Source organism: Erpetoichthys calabaricus, chromosome 12 (genome assembly GCF_900747795.2).
Source record: "Erpetoichthys calabaricus chromosome 12, fErpCal1.3, whole genome shotgun sequence".
In the NCBI taxonomy this organism is placed as follows: domain Eukaryota; kingdom Metazoa; phylum Chordata; class Cladistia; order Polypteriformes; family Polypteridae; genus Erpetoichthys; species Erpetoichthys calabaricus.
This window is the reverse complement of record NC_041405.2, coordinates 132930559-132947230: the sequence shown is the minus strand read 5'-3', so window position 1 is coordinate 132947230 and position 16672 is coordinate 132930559. Positions and strand designations below refer to the sequence as shown.

The following is a 16672-nucleotide window of genomic DNA, read 5'->3' as shown; positions in this document are numbered from 1 at the left end:
AGCTCCCACTTGACAGCACTTCAGAATTGGGGCATACTGATGCCAAAAATTATTTCAAGCACCTCTACCACTGCCTTCCTTACCAGCTTTTCATATACAAATCAGGTCAAGTTTAGCCTCTGTGGCTGCATGTTTCAACTGTGACAGTAACACAAATTGTATTCTGTCCTATTTTTTGGCAAGGATTTAGACTTTCTTGAAACCCAACTTCAAATGTGAACTACCTGGAACACTGCCATATGTGCCTAGCCAATGCCCAGCAAAGAATCAAGGCACAGAGAAGAAAACTATTATGGTTAGAAGCCAGTGAAACTTTAATTAATAGTTACATTTCCAGGAGAAGAAAAGTATTACTAATCTCTTCAAAGTAGCTAATCAATAGTGGAACATGGTACACAGTTTTGAATTTGTTGCAGAAAGTGACTTCCGCATCTTGTTTGACAGAACAATATTACACAGTTTAGCACAGAAATTACAGTTTGTTCGGTGATAGAAAAGGTGTTAAAAACTAAAATCCATCCACCATTTGCTCAATACAACAGCTAAATGAATTCAAATGCAACCATCTTTGAAACATGTAAAATTAAGAAGAAAGGAAAGTGGAAATAATTGAGCATGAATAATAAAAGTACTTCTTTTTTTTACAGTGCATCCATGTGCAGTCATATAAGCACTGTTCTTCTGGTCCTCTTCCTTTTTTATGGGATATATTTATATTTAGGGGTTCATAATTGTGCCAATAGCCATCTTCCAATATATTGTAAGATTTATGAAAGCATCTGTAATCAAAAAGAAGAAAAATAAACATATCAGTTGTGGTGCTTGATACAGAAGCTTGGCATAAGATTCAACCACTAACTTCAACAACCACTAAATGACGAATAGGGCAACTCCTAGGAAAAACATGTGGCAGCCATCTTTTTACTCTGATTAAGCAGATGCAAAAATTTCACTTTACATTGTCTTCAGTTTTTAACTGATAATATGTGAACCAAACCTTACAAAATTGATAAAAATTGCAGTGTAGCCTCAGTGGAGTCTTGTTATTATACAAAAGCAAACATAGCTTTATTCCAAAAACATCACGACGTCAAGTAAAAGACATTTAAAAAAAAAAAAACTGTTCTAAACATGGCTGCACGGGGCTGTGACACAAGAGTCTACAGAAATACAGCGAAGGGATGGGGACGAATTCAAATCAGCATCCTTTCATTCCCCATCTCCGTTCCCACACGGCTCACTAAGGCTATATACAATGTGCAAGGGCAGGGCACAGGACTGCGAAAACCCATTGTTTGTTTCATGGCTGGGAGAGATGCGGCATCATAAATTATTCATGCATCATTTGAATACATGCAAAAGAGGCTTTTCTGTGTTGGCATGCTTCCAGATATCTATGGCAACCCTCATGACGGGAGGCGGTATCTCCTTTCCTCCCTGCTGCATCTTTGTTTAAAGCATGTGGCATCATTGGTGCTTTCCGTTAGGCTGCCAAAGACATGGAAGGAAGCCCCACAAGAGCGGGGATGGGTCTGGCAGGATGTCACTGTCAAGGTCAAGTGCAAAAAAAAAATCCCCAAAAAAAAGGGGGGGTAGACATGAGTTTGCCCCCTCCCCCAGCAGTATAAAGAAAGGAAATTTGTCTCACCAGGCTTTCCAAAGCAGATTTTCCTATGCAACACTGCCGCCTATGGAAAGCCCACTTTATTCTGTTGTGTGGCTCACCATCAATGTGGATCACGGTATGTAAAACCACTGTGACAGGTCAGAAGTAAGGTAGTTCCACCTCATTTCAAATTTGATTTGGGAAGTAATATACATTTTTAAAATGCTCACTGAATGAGAAGATAATAATAATAATACTAATACTAATAATAATAATGTGAACTGCCACAACACTCTTGCACCATAAATATCTATGAAAAGAAAATGATTCATGCCTGCAAACAACAAATTCAAAATTATTTTGAGGAAAATAACAAAGAATATATTAAATTAAATAAATCAGCTCTTTACGTAAAATCATTTAACACAGCTTACAAGAAAAAAAACAAATGTTGAAATTTCATGCTTGTCTGCCAAATTGGTCATATATTAGATATTATTCACTTAAAAGAAATGTAACAGTAATAGTTTTGTAACAGTAATAGTTATATAAAAAAATAATGCAGTATTTTGGGAGATCCCAGAGAACTAAAAATTCAGCCACCAACACTACTGTGTCATCATACATAGCAGGACCCCATTCTGTTTGTTAATGAAATCATTAGGATTTTGTTTTATTTTGTGGAATTTGATGTCCCTTATCTTATTTATCAGATCTTGTGGGAAAAAACGTTTAAACTATTACACTTTTAATTACAGATTGTAGTATCTATAATACTTTTGAATAAAAAAACAGAAGAGACAATAAATGTTGTTTCTGAATACTTTATTCATTGTTGGCAAAAAAAACAAAACAAAAACAACATAAAAGCATGCATAGCAGCTCAAAATATAACTAATATAAATCGTCCACAAAAATAAGTGGACAAAAATGACAAAGGTGAAAAAGAAGACACTTTGGCAGTCAAACTGTTACAGTTCCTCAACAAAAACAATGAACAGTGTTGACTTTCAAGATTAGAAGAAGACAATGCATTAAAATCTGTAACGCGAAAAATGCACCAGGATCCAAGCCATTTTCTGTATTGTGCAGGTATTGTCCAACATTAACAGCACATCACCAACATCAAGCGGCTTCTGGTTTAACCTGTAAAGTTTTAATGGGGTTTCAGAAATAACCTCCAAAAAAAGTCAAACAAATCTTTACAAATTCTTTTCCTAGTATGAATTCTGAATTAAGAACAGAAGAAAAAAATTAGATTATAATAAATGGAAGTGCTGCCACCTTGTGGCAAATTATGGAGAAGCATAACAAATCACAAATTTAATTGAAGGATAAATGTTGAAGGTAAAGAAAACACTTATGTCTGTTTCACCAAATTTTAATATCCAAAACCTTATATAACACAACTTAATTCAAGAACAATAACTAAAAAAATCTAATTTTATAAAGAGAAAGCTTAAACACTGCTTGGCTTTAAATCAGTAATGATCCATATAAACTCTTAACCATTCCAAAACTGTAATGCACATTTAATTTAATTTCTACTTTGTTAACATAAAATCATGTCAGATCAAACTATTTTGCAAATCCTTTTGTGAATGTTGATAATTATATAATGCAGCTTATCTTATATCCCACACATATTTAGAATTCTTCTTACAAGTGTTCACAGCTCACTATAACTATCACAGAGACTTGGGCTAATGCTACAGTTTGGTACATGAGTATGAGTAGTTTTTTTCACTGCTACTTCTGGCACAAGACAAGATGTGTTGTATGAACTTTCTATATGTTTTACAGGAGTAAGTATTTTCTAAACTGGAAGTGCTTTGTTAAAGAGGATGAAAGGGTACAAAGATTCCAAGTGAGTGTCCAAACATCAGTTAGATGAATCATATGTCAAAGTTCCTGTTAAATTGTTGAAAGCATTTCCAGTTTTGCCAAATTGTCCAAGGAGAAGGATTATACCAACAATCAGAGCAGAGAGTAGCTTTATGTGTTGTCAGTCAGTAAGTAGGCCATACAACAGGAAAAAGTACAGGAATTAAAAAAAAAGTCATTTTGAATTTAAAAAGAATAACAGAGGACAATGGTGACCTCTCCTGGTTAAAAAAAAGTGACAGCTTCTTGTAGATATATACTACCCCTATTATGGGTTCCTGCTTGTAACTGAACTCTGTGCTTTGCAGCTGAAATATAATAAAGAAATCATAGTAATCCTCTTTTTATGTTGCATTAAGCAAACAGAAAGTAAAGAAAAATAAATAACAGGAATATCTCCTTGCTACTGTTCCAATGAGGGAAAAAATATACAGTTAAAAGATTTTAAATTAAAAAAAGGGCAGTTTCTTCCACGCTGGCATTTAAAAATGACTTTAAAAGAGGTAAATTAAAATAAGTCCACAAGACCACCATAATGTCATTTAAAGGTATCACTATCAAAACAAAACAAAATCCTTTCATGCATTACAAAGTAGACAATTTTCAATAATTTTGTTAACTGGTTGACCAAACATAAAACAGTCTAGGAAACCTCTGTTATATATCATTCTATGAAAAATTTATACAAATAATCCTTCTTTTCTCTTTTAAAATATGGGCAAGAAAGGAGGGAAGACAGCAAAAACCAACATGAACTACCGTATAGGGCATTGAAAGATGTACTGATATAGTATATTTTTAAGGTAAATAAGATTGTTATATAAAATTTACTGCCATGACTCAATGTAGTTTAGCAATGCTTTGTTGGAGGTATCTGACATTGACATATTATAAATCCTTTAAAATCAGTTGCTCTTTACCATGAATCTCATTCAAAAGCAACAAAGAAGCAATGTGTAATTTATATTATGGAAGCATGAACACACAAGAACTCCAACAATAATAGGAAAGGGATGATGTGCTCCAATGAGTGGCCCCTTGATGACTTTTTATCACTTGTAGCCTTCAGTAGCTGCTGATGGTATGCTTTCATGTGTTCTATCAGGGCTATGCATGTAAAAGTATTATTTATCCTTTTATGATGTGTGCAAAAAGAATAAACAAAAAATATTACACTAATTTGAGCTATCGCTATACAATAGACACAGAAGGAAATTTAGAAGAAAATATTTTAGAAGCTGAAGTGATGGCCCTCAGAATGTCCACACCATCCCTGCATTTTCTGTATACATTTTAATCATGGAAAATAAACATTTTAAACTACGACTCCTGTGCTTTACATCCTAGTCATGTTGGGATTTGAATTGCAATTTTCATATGCATATGGGCATAAAATATTGTATGTTTCATAATATTTAAAACATTTGGCAACATACTTTAAAATGTCTGATGCAATTTATTAATACTGATATTCAACTGTAGCCAAGAATGGGAGGAGACTACACAAGGACGACTCTTAAAAGTAATGGCCCAAGATACTGAAACAAACACAGGAAAAATGAATCAAACAGTGGGTGTTGCTGTGAGGAACTCTAAAGTGAAATCCACCTCAACACACTTCAGCACTGACCTTCTGTATCATCTTCTTGCTATGACCCCTTGCACTCATCTCATGTCCATCCACAATTCTTCAGTTTTGGTTACTGCTGGATATAACCACATTGCTGCAGCTTTCGCAGAAGAATCTGTGTCAGGTCAAAAGTTGTGAAACTAATACCCACTGCAATGGGTCCCTTTACCCAGTTCATACTAAGTCCTTTGTAAAGTCCCCGCACAAAGCCCTCCTCTCTGACAATCTCTTGTATGGTGCCAACAATGGAGTTGTACGTGTGGCCTGTCACACCAGCAGTCTGCATACGCCGACGAACCACATCCAGAGGGTATGAAGCTGACTGTCCAATAAGACCAGCACAGGCACCAAATATTAGACGCTCATATGAATAAGGCTGCAGACGACCACTGTGATCTGTGGAGAGAGAACTCTGTAAGGTCATACCTGAAATGCATTTGTTAGCAACCTGGATTTCCCTCATACTTGTTGTGTAGTTAATGTGGTCAAGTGAGATTATACTTTCACTTTTCCTGGGTTAGAAATTAACACTTTTTAATACTTTACTTTCCCAGAACAACTTGATCATATTTGTGAAGTGAGCCACTCACAAATGCATAAAGATTGCTAGGGAGCTCTCAGTGTTGCAAAGATGCACCATTACAACAACCACACTCACAAGGTACCTGCATGAAGCTTCTTTAGGGTTTCATAGGTGAAAAAGCTTAGTCCAGCATAAGGAATCACTCCTAGAATTGTAGGTGTAAACCCTCGATACAATGTGGGAAGACCCTCCTCCTGGGAGATACGAATGAACACGTGAAATATATTGCTGTACCTGGGAAAATGGATAAGACAGTCAATAATGGCAAGAACACCACTGCCAAGGAGACATTCAGTAGACAGCCTCTCACATTTCTTTAGGTGTAACTGCCATCCGAGCTCGGACCATGTCCAATGGGTATGTCAGCATGGAAGCAGTAATTCCTGCTAAAGATCCAGCCAGGAAGCGAGGAAAAGGGGGTAAAGCTCTATAAACCAAAAGATATAAAAGAGCTCAAAAACAAGCTGGAAATGATCTCCTCTGTTATTCAGAATCACAAGTTGTGACCGCCACCTTACCTTCCTTGGAAGCCATAATAACCTCCAAGAAGTCTTTTGTACTGTTCATGTGAGCAAAACTGGATGGCTGCATAGGGGATGACACGGACCATAGTGGCAGAATTTCCTCGCCACAGACTGAAGAAGCCATCATTAAGGTATGTGTGATAAATTACCTTGTAGGCTTCCTACAAAACAGAAGGACAAAATGAAAATAAAATTCATGGAGCGATTACAATAAAGTCTCAACTGGTCACGTTGACCTTTTATTACTGGCATCAACTTAATTTCTCCATGATGTCTTAACTAGCTTTATTTGGATGGATGGATGGATGGATAGATAGAAAAACTGCATACACTTATTTGGGAAATAGACCTGCTCAGCTTGAAGGTAAGAAAGAAGTAAGAGCTGGGGATGATTTACACACACATGCACGCGCACACACAAGTACATGGATTCCTAATGATGGATTATGGCTTTAAACAAATTACTTAAAAGGGCACGAAATGAGAAACAAAGATTAAATCAAGCAATAAGATGTGGGTGCATTATTACATAAAACAAAAGAACCTAAGGGCTCCGCTCTCTATAAGTAAATCCTTACTGGAAGATGTTGAGCATGAAAGTTGCTATGCAAGGATGGTTTGTAAATTACAGATATTTATGTTACTACTACATTTAATGACACCAAAAAAAAAGTCTATCGTGTTCTTACCTTAGCTGAAAATCTTCTTGCCGAAACTGTAAATACAGAAAGACATTGAAATAAGATCTGTTTGTGACAGTTTTGCTGCAATCGCCACAATCTAGAGGGTTATACTACTGCCTTAAATGACTCTTATGCCAGCACTTGTATTTCACAATAACTATTCTGATGATAGTTAGCTCTTCAAAAAAATCATTCTGGCATTTCAACCAGATATAACTAAGCGCACCACCTGCTTTAATGACAACAATGTATGGATATTTGGTAGTGCAATGTCTTGAGCTGATCACTAACAAGACATCTGTTTATACTATGATGTATACCTTGAGAACCTTTAATGCTTATCACTACAACTTGATCCTTAGAAATGTTTCCAGTCATTCCAATATTGACATACAATAGTGCAACATTTTTTCCCCTCCTCTAACAAAAATACCCATTCACATTTTCACCACATCCCAAACATCACAATTCACTTTCAGTGATGTTCCTGCAATAATTATTGAGAGTTTAAAATAGGTTCAAAATGTTACTACCAGAGTTGTAATGTAGACGCAATGCAATAAGCACATCGCCTCTAAAATGGCTTGAATACAATTGTAAAGTACTATATATCATACTGTCACCCAACGTCTGTTACTGACATACAAAGTCAGTAATTTCCACAACCCATACTTTCTACCCAACTCTAGTACATGCAGGAAATTCTTTGAGACCTCCACATTATACTGTAATATAACTCAAGAATGATGAGCATTTAAGTTCCTAATCTCAAAAACTCGGTTACCAGTTCAATCTGTGAAGCTCTGTCAGTGTTAACATTTAAATAATACTTGAAAAGAAATCATCCTTTTTGGCATTTTGATCAGTTTCACCTGTAACTCTGTATTACTTAACTGTCATATAATACCACTTCTGTACTAATTCTGATTATGCTTTCAATTAACACTTACCATGGCATGCTCTTTCAATTATTTTCTTTGGTATTTTTATGACAATAGTGTTCTCTCTCCCTTAAGGGCAATATATAAATTAAAAACTGACTAACTGTCCCAAAAAGAAATGCTAACCAAATTCTGTAAGCTAAAACTACAATCACATAAAGGTCCTAGGTTTTATTATTTAATAAAAACACATCCCTCTAGCTGACAGCTCTCTACCATTGAAAAGTTTCAGTCAGAAGATGTAGCACTGTTTTCATGTGTGGTAAACTTTTGGGTCTATCTCTGTAGTTCATGGCAAAATACCACTTACTGCAAGACATAGAAACCAGCCTTAAATGTAGCCACTTTTGCAAAGACAGAATACAACATAAGCACAATTTAGTTTGACTTTTACACAGCAATTATATAAGTAGCACCATTTATCAGGAGACCATCCTCCCATTGTGTAGGCATGCCTTTAGTCGTTTGATTTGTGTCTGATTGTGTGGACAGGGGAAAATTGTCATTTGTCAGTTGGCATATTTATTGACATATTTTTTAAGGAAAAAAAAAAATTAACGTCAGCCATATAGTAAAACTTCAGATTTTTCAGTAATGTTAACATTTAAAGAGAACCTACCTTGAAATATTATCTTTGTCCTGTCCAATGGCGCCACTGCTGTCTTGGCCACAGCTCCAGCAAATGCTCCAGACACCAAGGAGTTTAATACATTATGACTCTCTTTATTACCCTAAATTTAAAACATTATAGCTGGTGAAAACTCCATTGTGATTAATTTGGCAAAACAGTAGAAGTTTAAAATGTGCATCACTACAAATTTGGGTAAATTTTGATGTCACTACATTGGTTACCTGTGTCATTTAGAATTGACTTTAAAATACTGCGTATAGTTTACAAAGCCTTAAATAATCTCGCTCCATCTTATATTTTGGAATGTCTTACACGTTAACACTCCAAATTGTAATCTTACATCTTCAAATGAGTGTCTGCTTAGAATTCCAAGAGCTAAACTTAAAAGAAGTGGTGAGGAGGCCTTCTGCTATTATGCACCTAAAATCTGGAATAGCTTGCCAATAGGAATTCGCTAGGCTAATACAGTGGAGCACTTTAAAAAAACTGCTGAAAACACATTACTTTAACATGGCTTTCTCATAGCTTCATCTTAGTTTAATCCTGATGCTCTATATATTCAATTAATTATCATTATTATTCATGGTATTCATATTCAAAATCCGTACTAACCCCTACTCTCTTTTCTGTTCTTTTTCCGGTTTTCTGGGGTGGCGACCTGCGCCACAACCACCTGATCAAAGCACCATGATGTCCCTACACTGATGGATTACAAGGCCAGAAGTCCACATGACCATCATCATCAAGTTCTTCCATGAGAACCCTGAATACAATGCGGACTGATCATTTATGTCAGGTAGAATGCCTAGAGGGGGCTGGGCAGTCTCGTGGCCTGGAACCCCTGGAGATTTAATTTTTTTTCTCCAGCCGCCTGTAGTTTTTTTTTGTTTTTTCTGTCCTCCCTGGCCATCGGACCTTGCTTTTATCCTATGTTAATTAGTGTTCCCTTATTTTAATTCTTATTTATTTTGTATTTTTTTCTCTTTCTTCATCATGTAAAGCACTTTGAGCTGCATTATTTGTATGAAAATGTGCTGTATAAATAAATGCTGTTGTTGTTGTAAATAACCATCTCAGTTACATCACAATCAGGATACTCTATATTGGGAAAATAATGGCCACTCCCTTGTACTTAAGTCAACTATGCTCAAAGTTCTTCAATTTACAGGATGACTGTAACACCAGTAACAAGCTAAACATCAAATAAAATACAACACTATACTGCACATTATCAAACCATGGGTAAATAGGAAAGAAGGTGCTTTCTCATTGCAAAAATGCTTTATCAGGAACCAGGGACTTTTTCAGAAATTCAGGAACTTTTGTAGCATTCCCACCACAGTAACCAGGGACATTTGCAGTTCCAGGTAGGAAATTCCTGGTACTTTTTAAAGCTCATTCTTCCAGGGTATGTACTTTTCCTTCAAACAGGAACTATCGTGGGAGGGGCTTGGATGATGAATTATGCCAACCATCTTACAAATCTGTTATTAGTTTAAATTTGAGAGTTAACGGTGAAGACATAGCACTGTACTTCATACCGGATCACTCTTTATAACCATCTTCATGGTTCACTGCATCATGTGTAGCATTGAAGCAATAATCTCCCCTGTGAACTCATGATCGCTTCGAATTAGTAAGGTGCAAGTGTCCTATATGAACGCCGAAATGCACCGCACTTTGCACTGCATCACCATTCACAGTCGCCTCCCGGGTGTGCCATGCAAAGCACCAACTTGAAGCAATAATCTCCCCTGGGAACTCCTGAACGCGCCTCACTATGCACAGTATCACTCTTCTTTGCACATCACATATTTTGCATAAAGGTTACAGTTCCTGTTGCGTGGTGGAAACACAACACACGGATGTGACCAGGGATCACAAGTGGCCCATGGCCTACATCGTATAGGATATCACTGGTTTCTGAAAACAAAATTCCTGCTGTGGGAAAACATCTTATATTTCACTTAATGTAAATGTCAGCTTATTACACGTCTACCAATGAGAAGAATGACAGAAATGTTCCATATAAAGTTATTACTAAATTAAAATCAAAAAGCAGAAGTAACTACAAACTTGTAAGTATGTTTGAAAGAGATTGTAATACTATAGGAAGAATTAACATATGTGGATGAGATGAGGATTGGGTGCAATGCCTCAACAGCTCGAGGGATCCAGGGATAACAAATTGTGGAAAAGAAAACTGGTACTTAGGGTGTTAAACATACATTTTCTTTCTGTTTTCTCTGTAAAGATAGGGCTAAGATACACTAAAATACACATTAATGCACTGCATTATAATTGTATTGTTTTGTTTTTGTTTTTTTTAGAAGGCGGCTCTAGTTTGGTGAGGGGATATTCACAAGCCCCCAGACATCTGGAGTATGCTCTGGTGAAAGAGAAGGTTGTCTCAAAGTAACCTTGACATATACAAGGAAGACTACGGACTGTTGTATGCTTCAAACAACTATTCAGAATAATCGGCCATTAGAGACACATAGGATTTATTACTCAAAAGGCCTTGAAATTAACATATTGTAACATATAGGTACTTCTGCTATTTTCTCTACTCCTCTCAGAGCTGCTGCAGAAGCTTTTGATACTCTCTCCTTACATGGCTTCTTAATTACTTGAAGTACAGTGGAACCTCGGTTTGCGAGTAGCTTGGTTTACGAGTGTTTTGCAAGACAAGCAAAAATTTTTACTAAATTTTGACTTGATAAACGAGCGAGGTCTTGCAGTATGAGTAGTAGGCTACGTATACTCTTTGTCTGCTGAGCGTCATGTGATCACAACTGAGCTGATGGTTCTTCTCTCTCTCGCTGCGGGATTGTGGGCAATCGTCTCCTATTCTCCGTCTGAGTCGGCGTGCCTCACTCATAGTAAACATCCATACAAGCGTATACTGTTTACTACAGCATTAGCACTGTGACTGTGTGTGCACGCGTGCGCTCGTGTGTGTGTTGTGACGTGCGAGTCCCCGTTTTGCACACTAAAACACAAAGCTGACTCTCAGTACTTTAGCAACACCAGGTTTATTCAGCTTGAAACAGACACAGCAGTCAGGCAGGGCCCTGCTTATTTATAATGTTCCTTGTTCCTTGTATCACCCATCGACAGCAGGCGCTTATAGCATGTCCGCGATCTTTTCGGATTTGCTTTTACAGCGAACTGCTACAGCGCTGGGAGACTGCAATTGCTTTGGGACACTCTTCCACGTGTCGTCCCGCTGGGTGGAATCCCACAAGAGTTTAGAAACTCACTCACACAAGCCATGATTCTTTTCAAAGGTAAAGTGCAGGTTAATTTGGTTTATGTATTTTTACTTTATATTTTGCATTAATCATTTTTATATGAATAGTTTTGGGTTGAGGAACAAATCATCTGAGTTTCCATTTCTTCTTATGGGGAAATTCATTTTGATATATGAGTGCTTTGGACTACGAGCACGTTTCCAGAACGAATTATGCTCGCAAACCGAGGTTCCACTGTAATTGTTTTCAATGTTTATCTTATTTTCATTCTCTTGTTTGCACTGGTTACACTTGATCTTTGTAGAAGTCAAAGCAGATAAAAAAACTCTATCTTACATTTTTCACAGTATTGAAATAACCTCAAACTGTTTTTTCTTGACTGTACAGTGATCCCTCGCTATATCGCGCTTCGCCTTTCGCGGCTTCACTCCATCGCGGATTTTATATGTAAGCATATTTAAATATATATCGCGGATTTTTCGCTGCTTCGCGGGTTTCTGCGGACAATAGGTCTTTTAATTTCTGGTACATGCTTCCTCAGTTGGTTTGCCCAGTTGATTTCATTGGCAGATGGCTGAGAAGCTATCCAGCTTACTTTCTCTCTTCCTCTCTCTCTCTTGCGCTGACGTAGGGGGGTGTGAGCAGGGGGGCTGTGTGCAGCTGCTTCCTGAAGGACATGCTGCACGGAGCTTCGCATACTTAAAAGCTCAAAGGGCACGTATTGATTTTTTTTATCTGTCTCTCTCTCTCTCTCTCTCTCTCTCTCTCTCTCTCTTCCTCTCTCTTCCTGCTCCTGACAGAGGGGGTGCGAGCTGCCGCCTTCAACAGCTTTGTACCGGCGGTGCTTCGCATACTTAAAAGCCAAAAAGCCCTATTGATTTTTTTTTTGACTGCTTGCTTTGCACTCCTTTGAAAAGGAAGATATGTTTGCATTCTTTTAATTGTGAGACAGAACTGTCATCTCTGTCTTGTCATGGAGCACAGTTTAAACTTTTGAAAAAGAGACAAATGTTTGTTTGCAGTGTTTGAATAGCGTTCCTGTCTCTCTACAACCTCCTGTGTTTCTGCGCAAATCTGTGACCCAAGCATGACAATATAAAAATAACCATATAAACATATGGTTTCTACTTCGCGGATTTTCCTATTTCGCGGGTGGCTCTGGAACGCAACCCCCGCGATGGAGGAGGGATTACTGTATACAGTATACATGTGTTATGCGTATTGAGTATTTTATGTTTATTACAAATCTCTCAACTTTTTGGGTTTAATATTATTTGTGTTTCTGCTATATGTTTTTATATACTCTATTTTTAATTATTGAATAGTGCTGAGTTTTAATTTGATCTCTTATTTCTTTTCAAATGGTTACTTGAAACATACACTTTAAAAAAATCACAAACAGATGCAAATAGGTCTAAACTGACTTTTGTTTCCCTTGTAATTGGCATATTAATGTTAAGGAAAAAAGAAACATCATTCTAAATGCATCTGCTTAGGATTAAAAGAAGTCATACATTGTCCTAAATATCAACATATGAGTGAACAAAAAGTAAGTTAATAAATATGTTCTATTAGTAGTGAAAAATATTCTCTAATTAAGAAAACTAACTGGAACAATCTTTACAACTTTTACCAGGAACCAAGTTTAAAGTATGACTTTGTGTTTGAGGGTTTTATGGACATGCTTTTAAGGTAACTGATTTTGATATTCCAGAGATCTTAATTTTTACAGTAAACCTGCATATTTTAAAACCCACCCATCAATTCATTTCAATATCCTATAATTCATTTTAAGTGCACATGAGCTGAAGCTTATCCTTGCAGCACCATATTAAATGCAAGAACCAATCCTAAAAAGGATTAATAAATAGCAAATATATGCTGAAAAAGTACCAGGAAAATGTGGGCACATTTACCTGAATTCTTCTGAGAAATGCGTTCAATCAGTGGTTTATATAGCTACAGTATATATTACCCTAAGTTCTTGTCAATAAGCCGCGGCTTATCTAAGGAAAAAAGTTGTGAAAATGAAAAAATAGAATATCGGCTTATACATAAGTCCGGCTTACACATCCATCGCGGGGGTTGCGTTCCAGAGCCACCCGCGAAATAAGAATATCCGCGAAGTAGAAACCATATGTTTATATGGTTATTTTTATATTGTCATGCTTGGGTCACAGATTTGCGCAGAAACACAGGAGGTTGTAGAGAGACAGGAACGTTATTCAAACACTGCAAACAAACATTTGTCTCTTTTTCAAAAGTTTAAACTGTGCTCCATGACAAGACAGAGATGACAGTTCCGTCTCACAATTAAAAGAATGCAAACATATCTTCCTCTTCAAAGGAGTGAAGCAAACAAATCAATATGTCTGTTTGGCTTTTAAGTATGCGAAGCACCGCGGCACAAAGCTGTTGAAGGCGGCAGCTCACACCCCCTTCGTCAGGAGCAGACAAAGAGAGAGAGAGGGAGAGTTTGTTTTTCAGTCAAAAATCAATACGTGCCCTTCGAGCTTTTAAGTATGCGAAGCACTGTGCAGCATGTCTTTTCAGGAATCAGCTTTACAAAAGATAGCAACGTGAAGATAATCTTTCAGCATTTTTAGACGAGCGTCCGTATCGTCTAGGTGTGCAAACAGCCCCCCTGCTCAATCCCCATACGTCAGGATCACAGATAGTCAGCGCAAGAGAGAGAGAACAGTAAGCCGGGTAGCTTCTCAGCCATCTGCCAATAGCGTCCCTTGTATGAAATCAACTGGGCAAACCAACTGAGGAAGCATGCACCAGAAATTAAAAGACCCATTGTCCGCAGAAATCCGCGATATATATTTAAATATGCTTACATATAAAATCACAATTTAAATGCCCGCTACGCGCTCGTGTTGACTCGGCGACGCCCAGAGCAGAAAGAACGCGCTCCGGCCGCTCCAACCGCGCCATGCGGGGAGTGAGAGAGACGGCAATATCTCACACTCTCTCCCCCCTTAAAGAAATTAAATGGGCGCGAGTGAGACCACTGACCTCCCTCCCTTCTATTAGTTATAGGTTATAGTACGTTCGGCTTATCCATGAGTCCGGCTTATCTATGATACGATTTTATTTTAAAAATTCGTATGATTTTTGGTCTCCGGCTAATACATGAGTCCGGCTTATAGACAAGAACTTAGGGTATATCCAGTAGCAACAAGAACATACAGAAATATTTTATTTTAGAATGTTTTGCATTTTACTTATACAGTGGAACCTCGGTTTGCAAGTAACTTGGTTTACGAGTGTTTTGCAAGACGAGCAAAAATTTTTAATAAATTTTGACTTGATAAACGAGCGAGGTATTGCAATACGAGTAGTATGTATACGCTTTGTCTGCTGAGCGTCATGTGATCACAACTGAACTGATGGTTCTTCTCTCTCTCTCTCTCGCTGCGGGACTGTGGGCAATCATCTCCTATTCTCTGTCTGAGTTGGCGTGCCTCACTCATATAGTCAACATCCGTACGAGCGTATACTGTTTACTACAGCATTAGCATTGTGACTGTGTGTGCGCGCACGTGTGTGTGTGTGTGCTGTGACGTGCGAGTCCCCGTCTTGCACCCTAAAACACGAAGCTGAGTCTCAGTACTTTAGCAACGCCAGCTTTATTCAGCTTGAAACAGCAACAGCGCAGTTATTTATACACAGACACAGCAGTCAGGAGGGCCCTGCACATTTATAATGTTCCTTGTATCACCCATCGACGGCAGGCACTTATAGCATGTCCGCGATCTTTTCGGATTTGCTTTTACTGCGAACTGCTACAGCGCTGGGAGACTGTGATTGCTTTGGGACGCTCTTCCACGTGTCATCCCGTTGGGTGCAATCCCACAAGAGTTTAGAAACTCATTCACACCAGCCATGATTCTTTTCAAAGGTAAAGTGCAGGTTAATTTGTTTTATGTATTTTTACTTTATATTTTGTATTAATCATTTTTATATGAATTGTTTTGGGTTGTGGAACAAATCATCTGAGTTTCCATTATTTCTTATGGGGAAATTCACTTTGATATACGAGTGCTTTGGACTACGAGCACGTTTCCGGAACGAATTATGCTCACACACCGAGGTTCCACTGTACTTGCATTATGTTAACATTTTTGTACTCTGACATTTGTATCTTAAATTTTAAACTCTAGAACAGAGGCTGCAGCCTTTTTCAAATCAAGTGCCAATATCAGCTATGAGTGGGGCTAAAAATGAACTTGACATAACAAAAGGCTTGCTCACACAAATATGTAGAGAAAAAGAAGTCAGTAAGGCAAATGCAACCTTCTTCAAGCATCTAAATCTTTCAAGGAATGATTTCCATAATCTGAAAATGTCAACCGTATCCTCCTCTATTTTCTGAAATAAAATGTGCTGCTTACAAAATGATGCTGTCTAAAGTATAGCGCTCTGTAGGTCAAAAAGCTGCATTTCAAGTACTTCAGTGTCCACCCACTGAAATACAATTAAATTCACATCACTCAACTTACAAATATTTCAGTTGATAAGAAAAGAAAATGTTGGTCCATGTTATTGGAAGTTTTGAAATCTCTCGGGAAAAATCTGACTCAGACAACTCTTACAGTTATTTGAAAGAATGAGATATAATTTTTTTCATGTACAGGACACTGAAACAGAAAGTAGCAAATATAATTAATAACATATTAGTAACTGTGATTTATGCTTTTAATGGTTATGAGATATTTATTAGATTTTTTTTTCTATATTTACAAATTGATTTGGTTGCAGATCATTAGCAATTTTTCCACATCTACCTCAACATAGGAGGATACATCCTATAAAAATGCAGAACCCTTTTACCTCTGTACTAGGATGAAAATGTAGACAGCTCACTGAGCTTCATGATCCCTATACTTCAAAAAAAGTACACACTGCTTAATAACATTTTGTCTCAGAT

At 37.3% G+C, this 16672-nt stretch overlaps 1 protein-coding gene across 9 annotated transcripts in view; it reads right to left on the bottom strand.

Moving 5' to 3' along the window:
- Positions 1-290: 290 nt before the first annotated feature.
- The window catches only part of slc25a42 (solute carrier family 25 member 42), a 54775-nt gene continuing 38393 nt past the window's right edge, over positions 291-16672 (bottom strand). For 8 of the 9 annotated variants that reach the window (XM_051934665.1, XM_051934669.1, XM_051934668.1 and 5 more), the window contains 6 exons: positions 8471-8582; positions 6917-6942; positions 6222-6388; positions 6014-6130; positions 5786-5937; positions 4767-5516 (listed from right to left, as the gene is read on the bottom strand). In XM_051934665.1, the coding sequence (XP_051790625.1) occupies positions 5191-5516; positions 5786-5937; positions 6014-6130; positions 6222-6388; positions 6917-6942; positions 8471-8582 (900 nt within the window). In that variant the 3' untranslated portion in view covers positions 4767-5190. Of the gene's footprint in view, positions 780-4766; positions 5517-5785; positions 5938-6013; positions 6131-6221; positions 6389-6916; positions 6943-8470; positions 8583-16672 lie in introns of those variants that run through there. The other variant, XR_007936426.1, reaches the window with a different exon arrangement.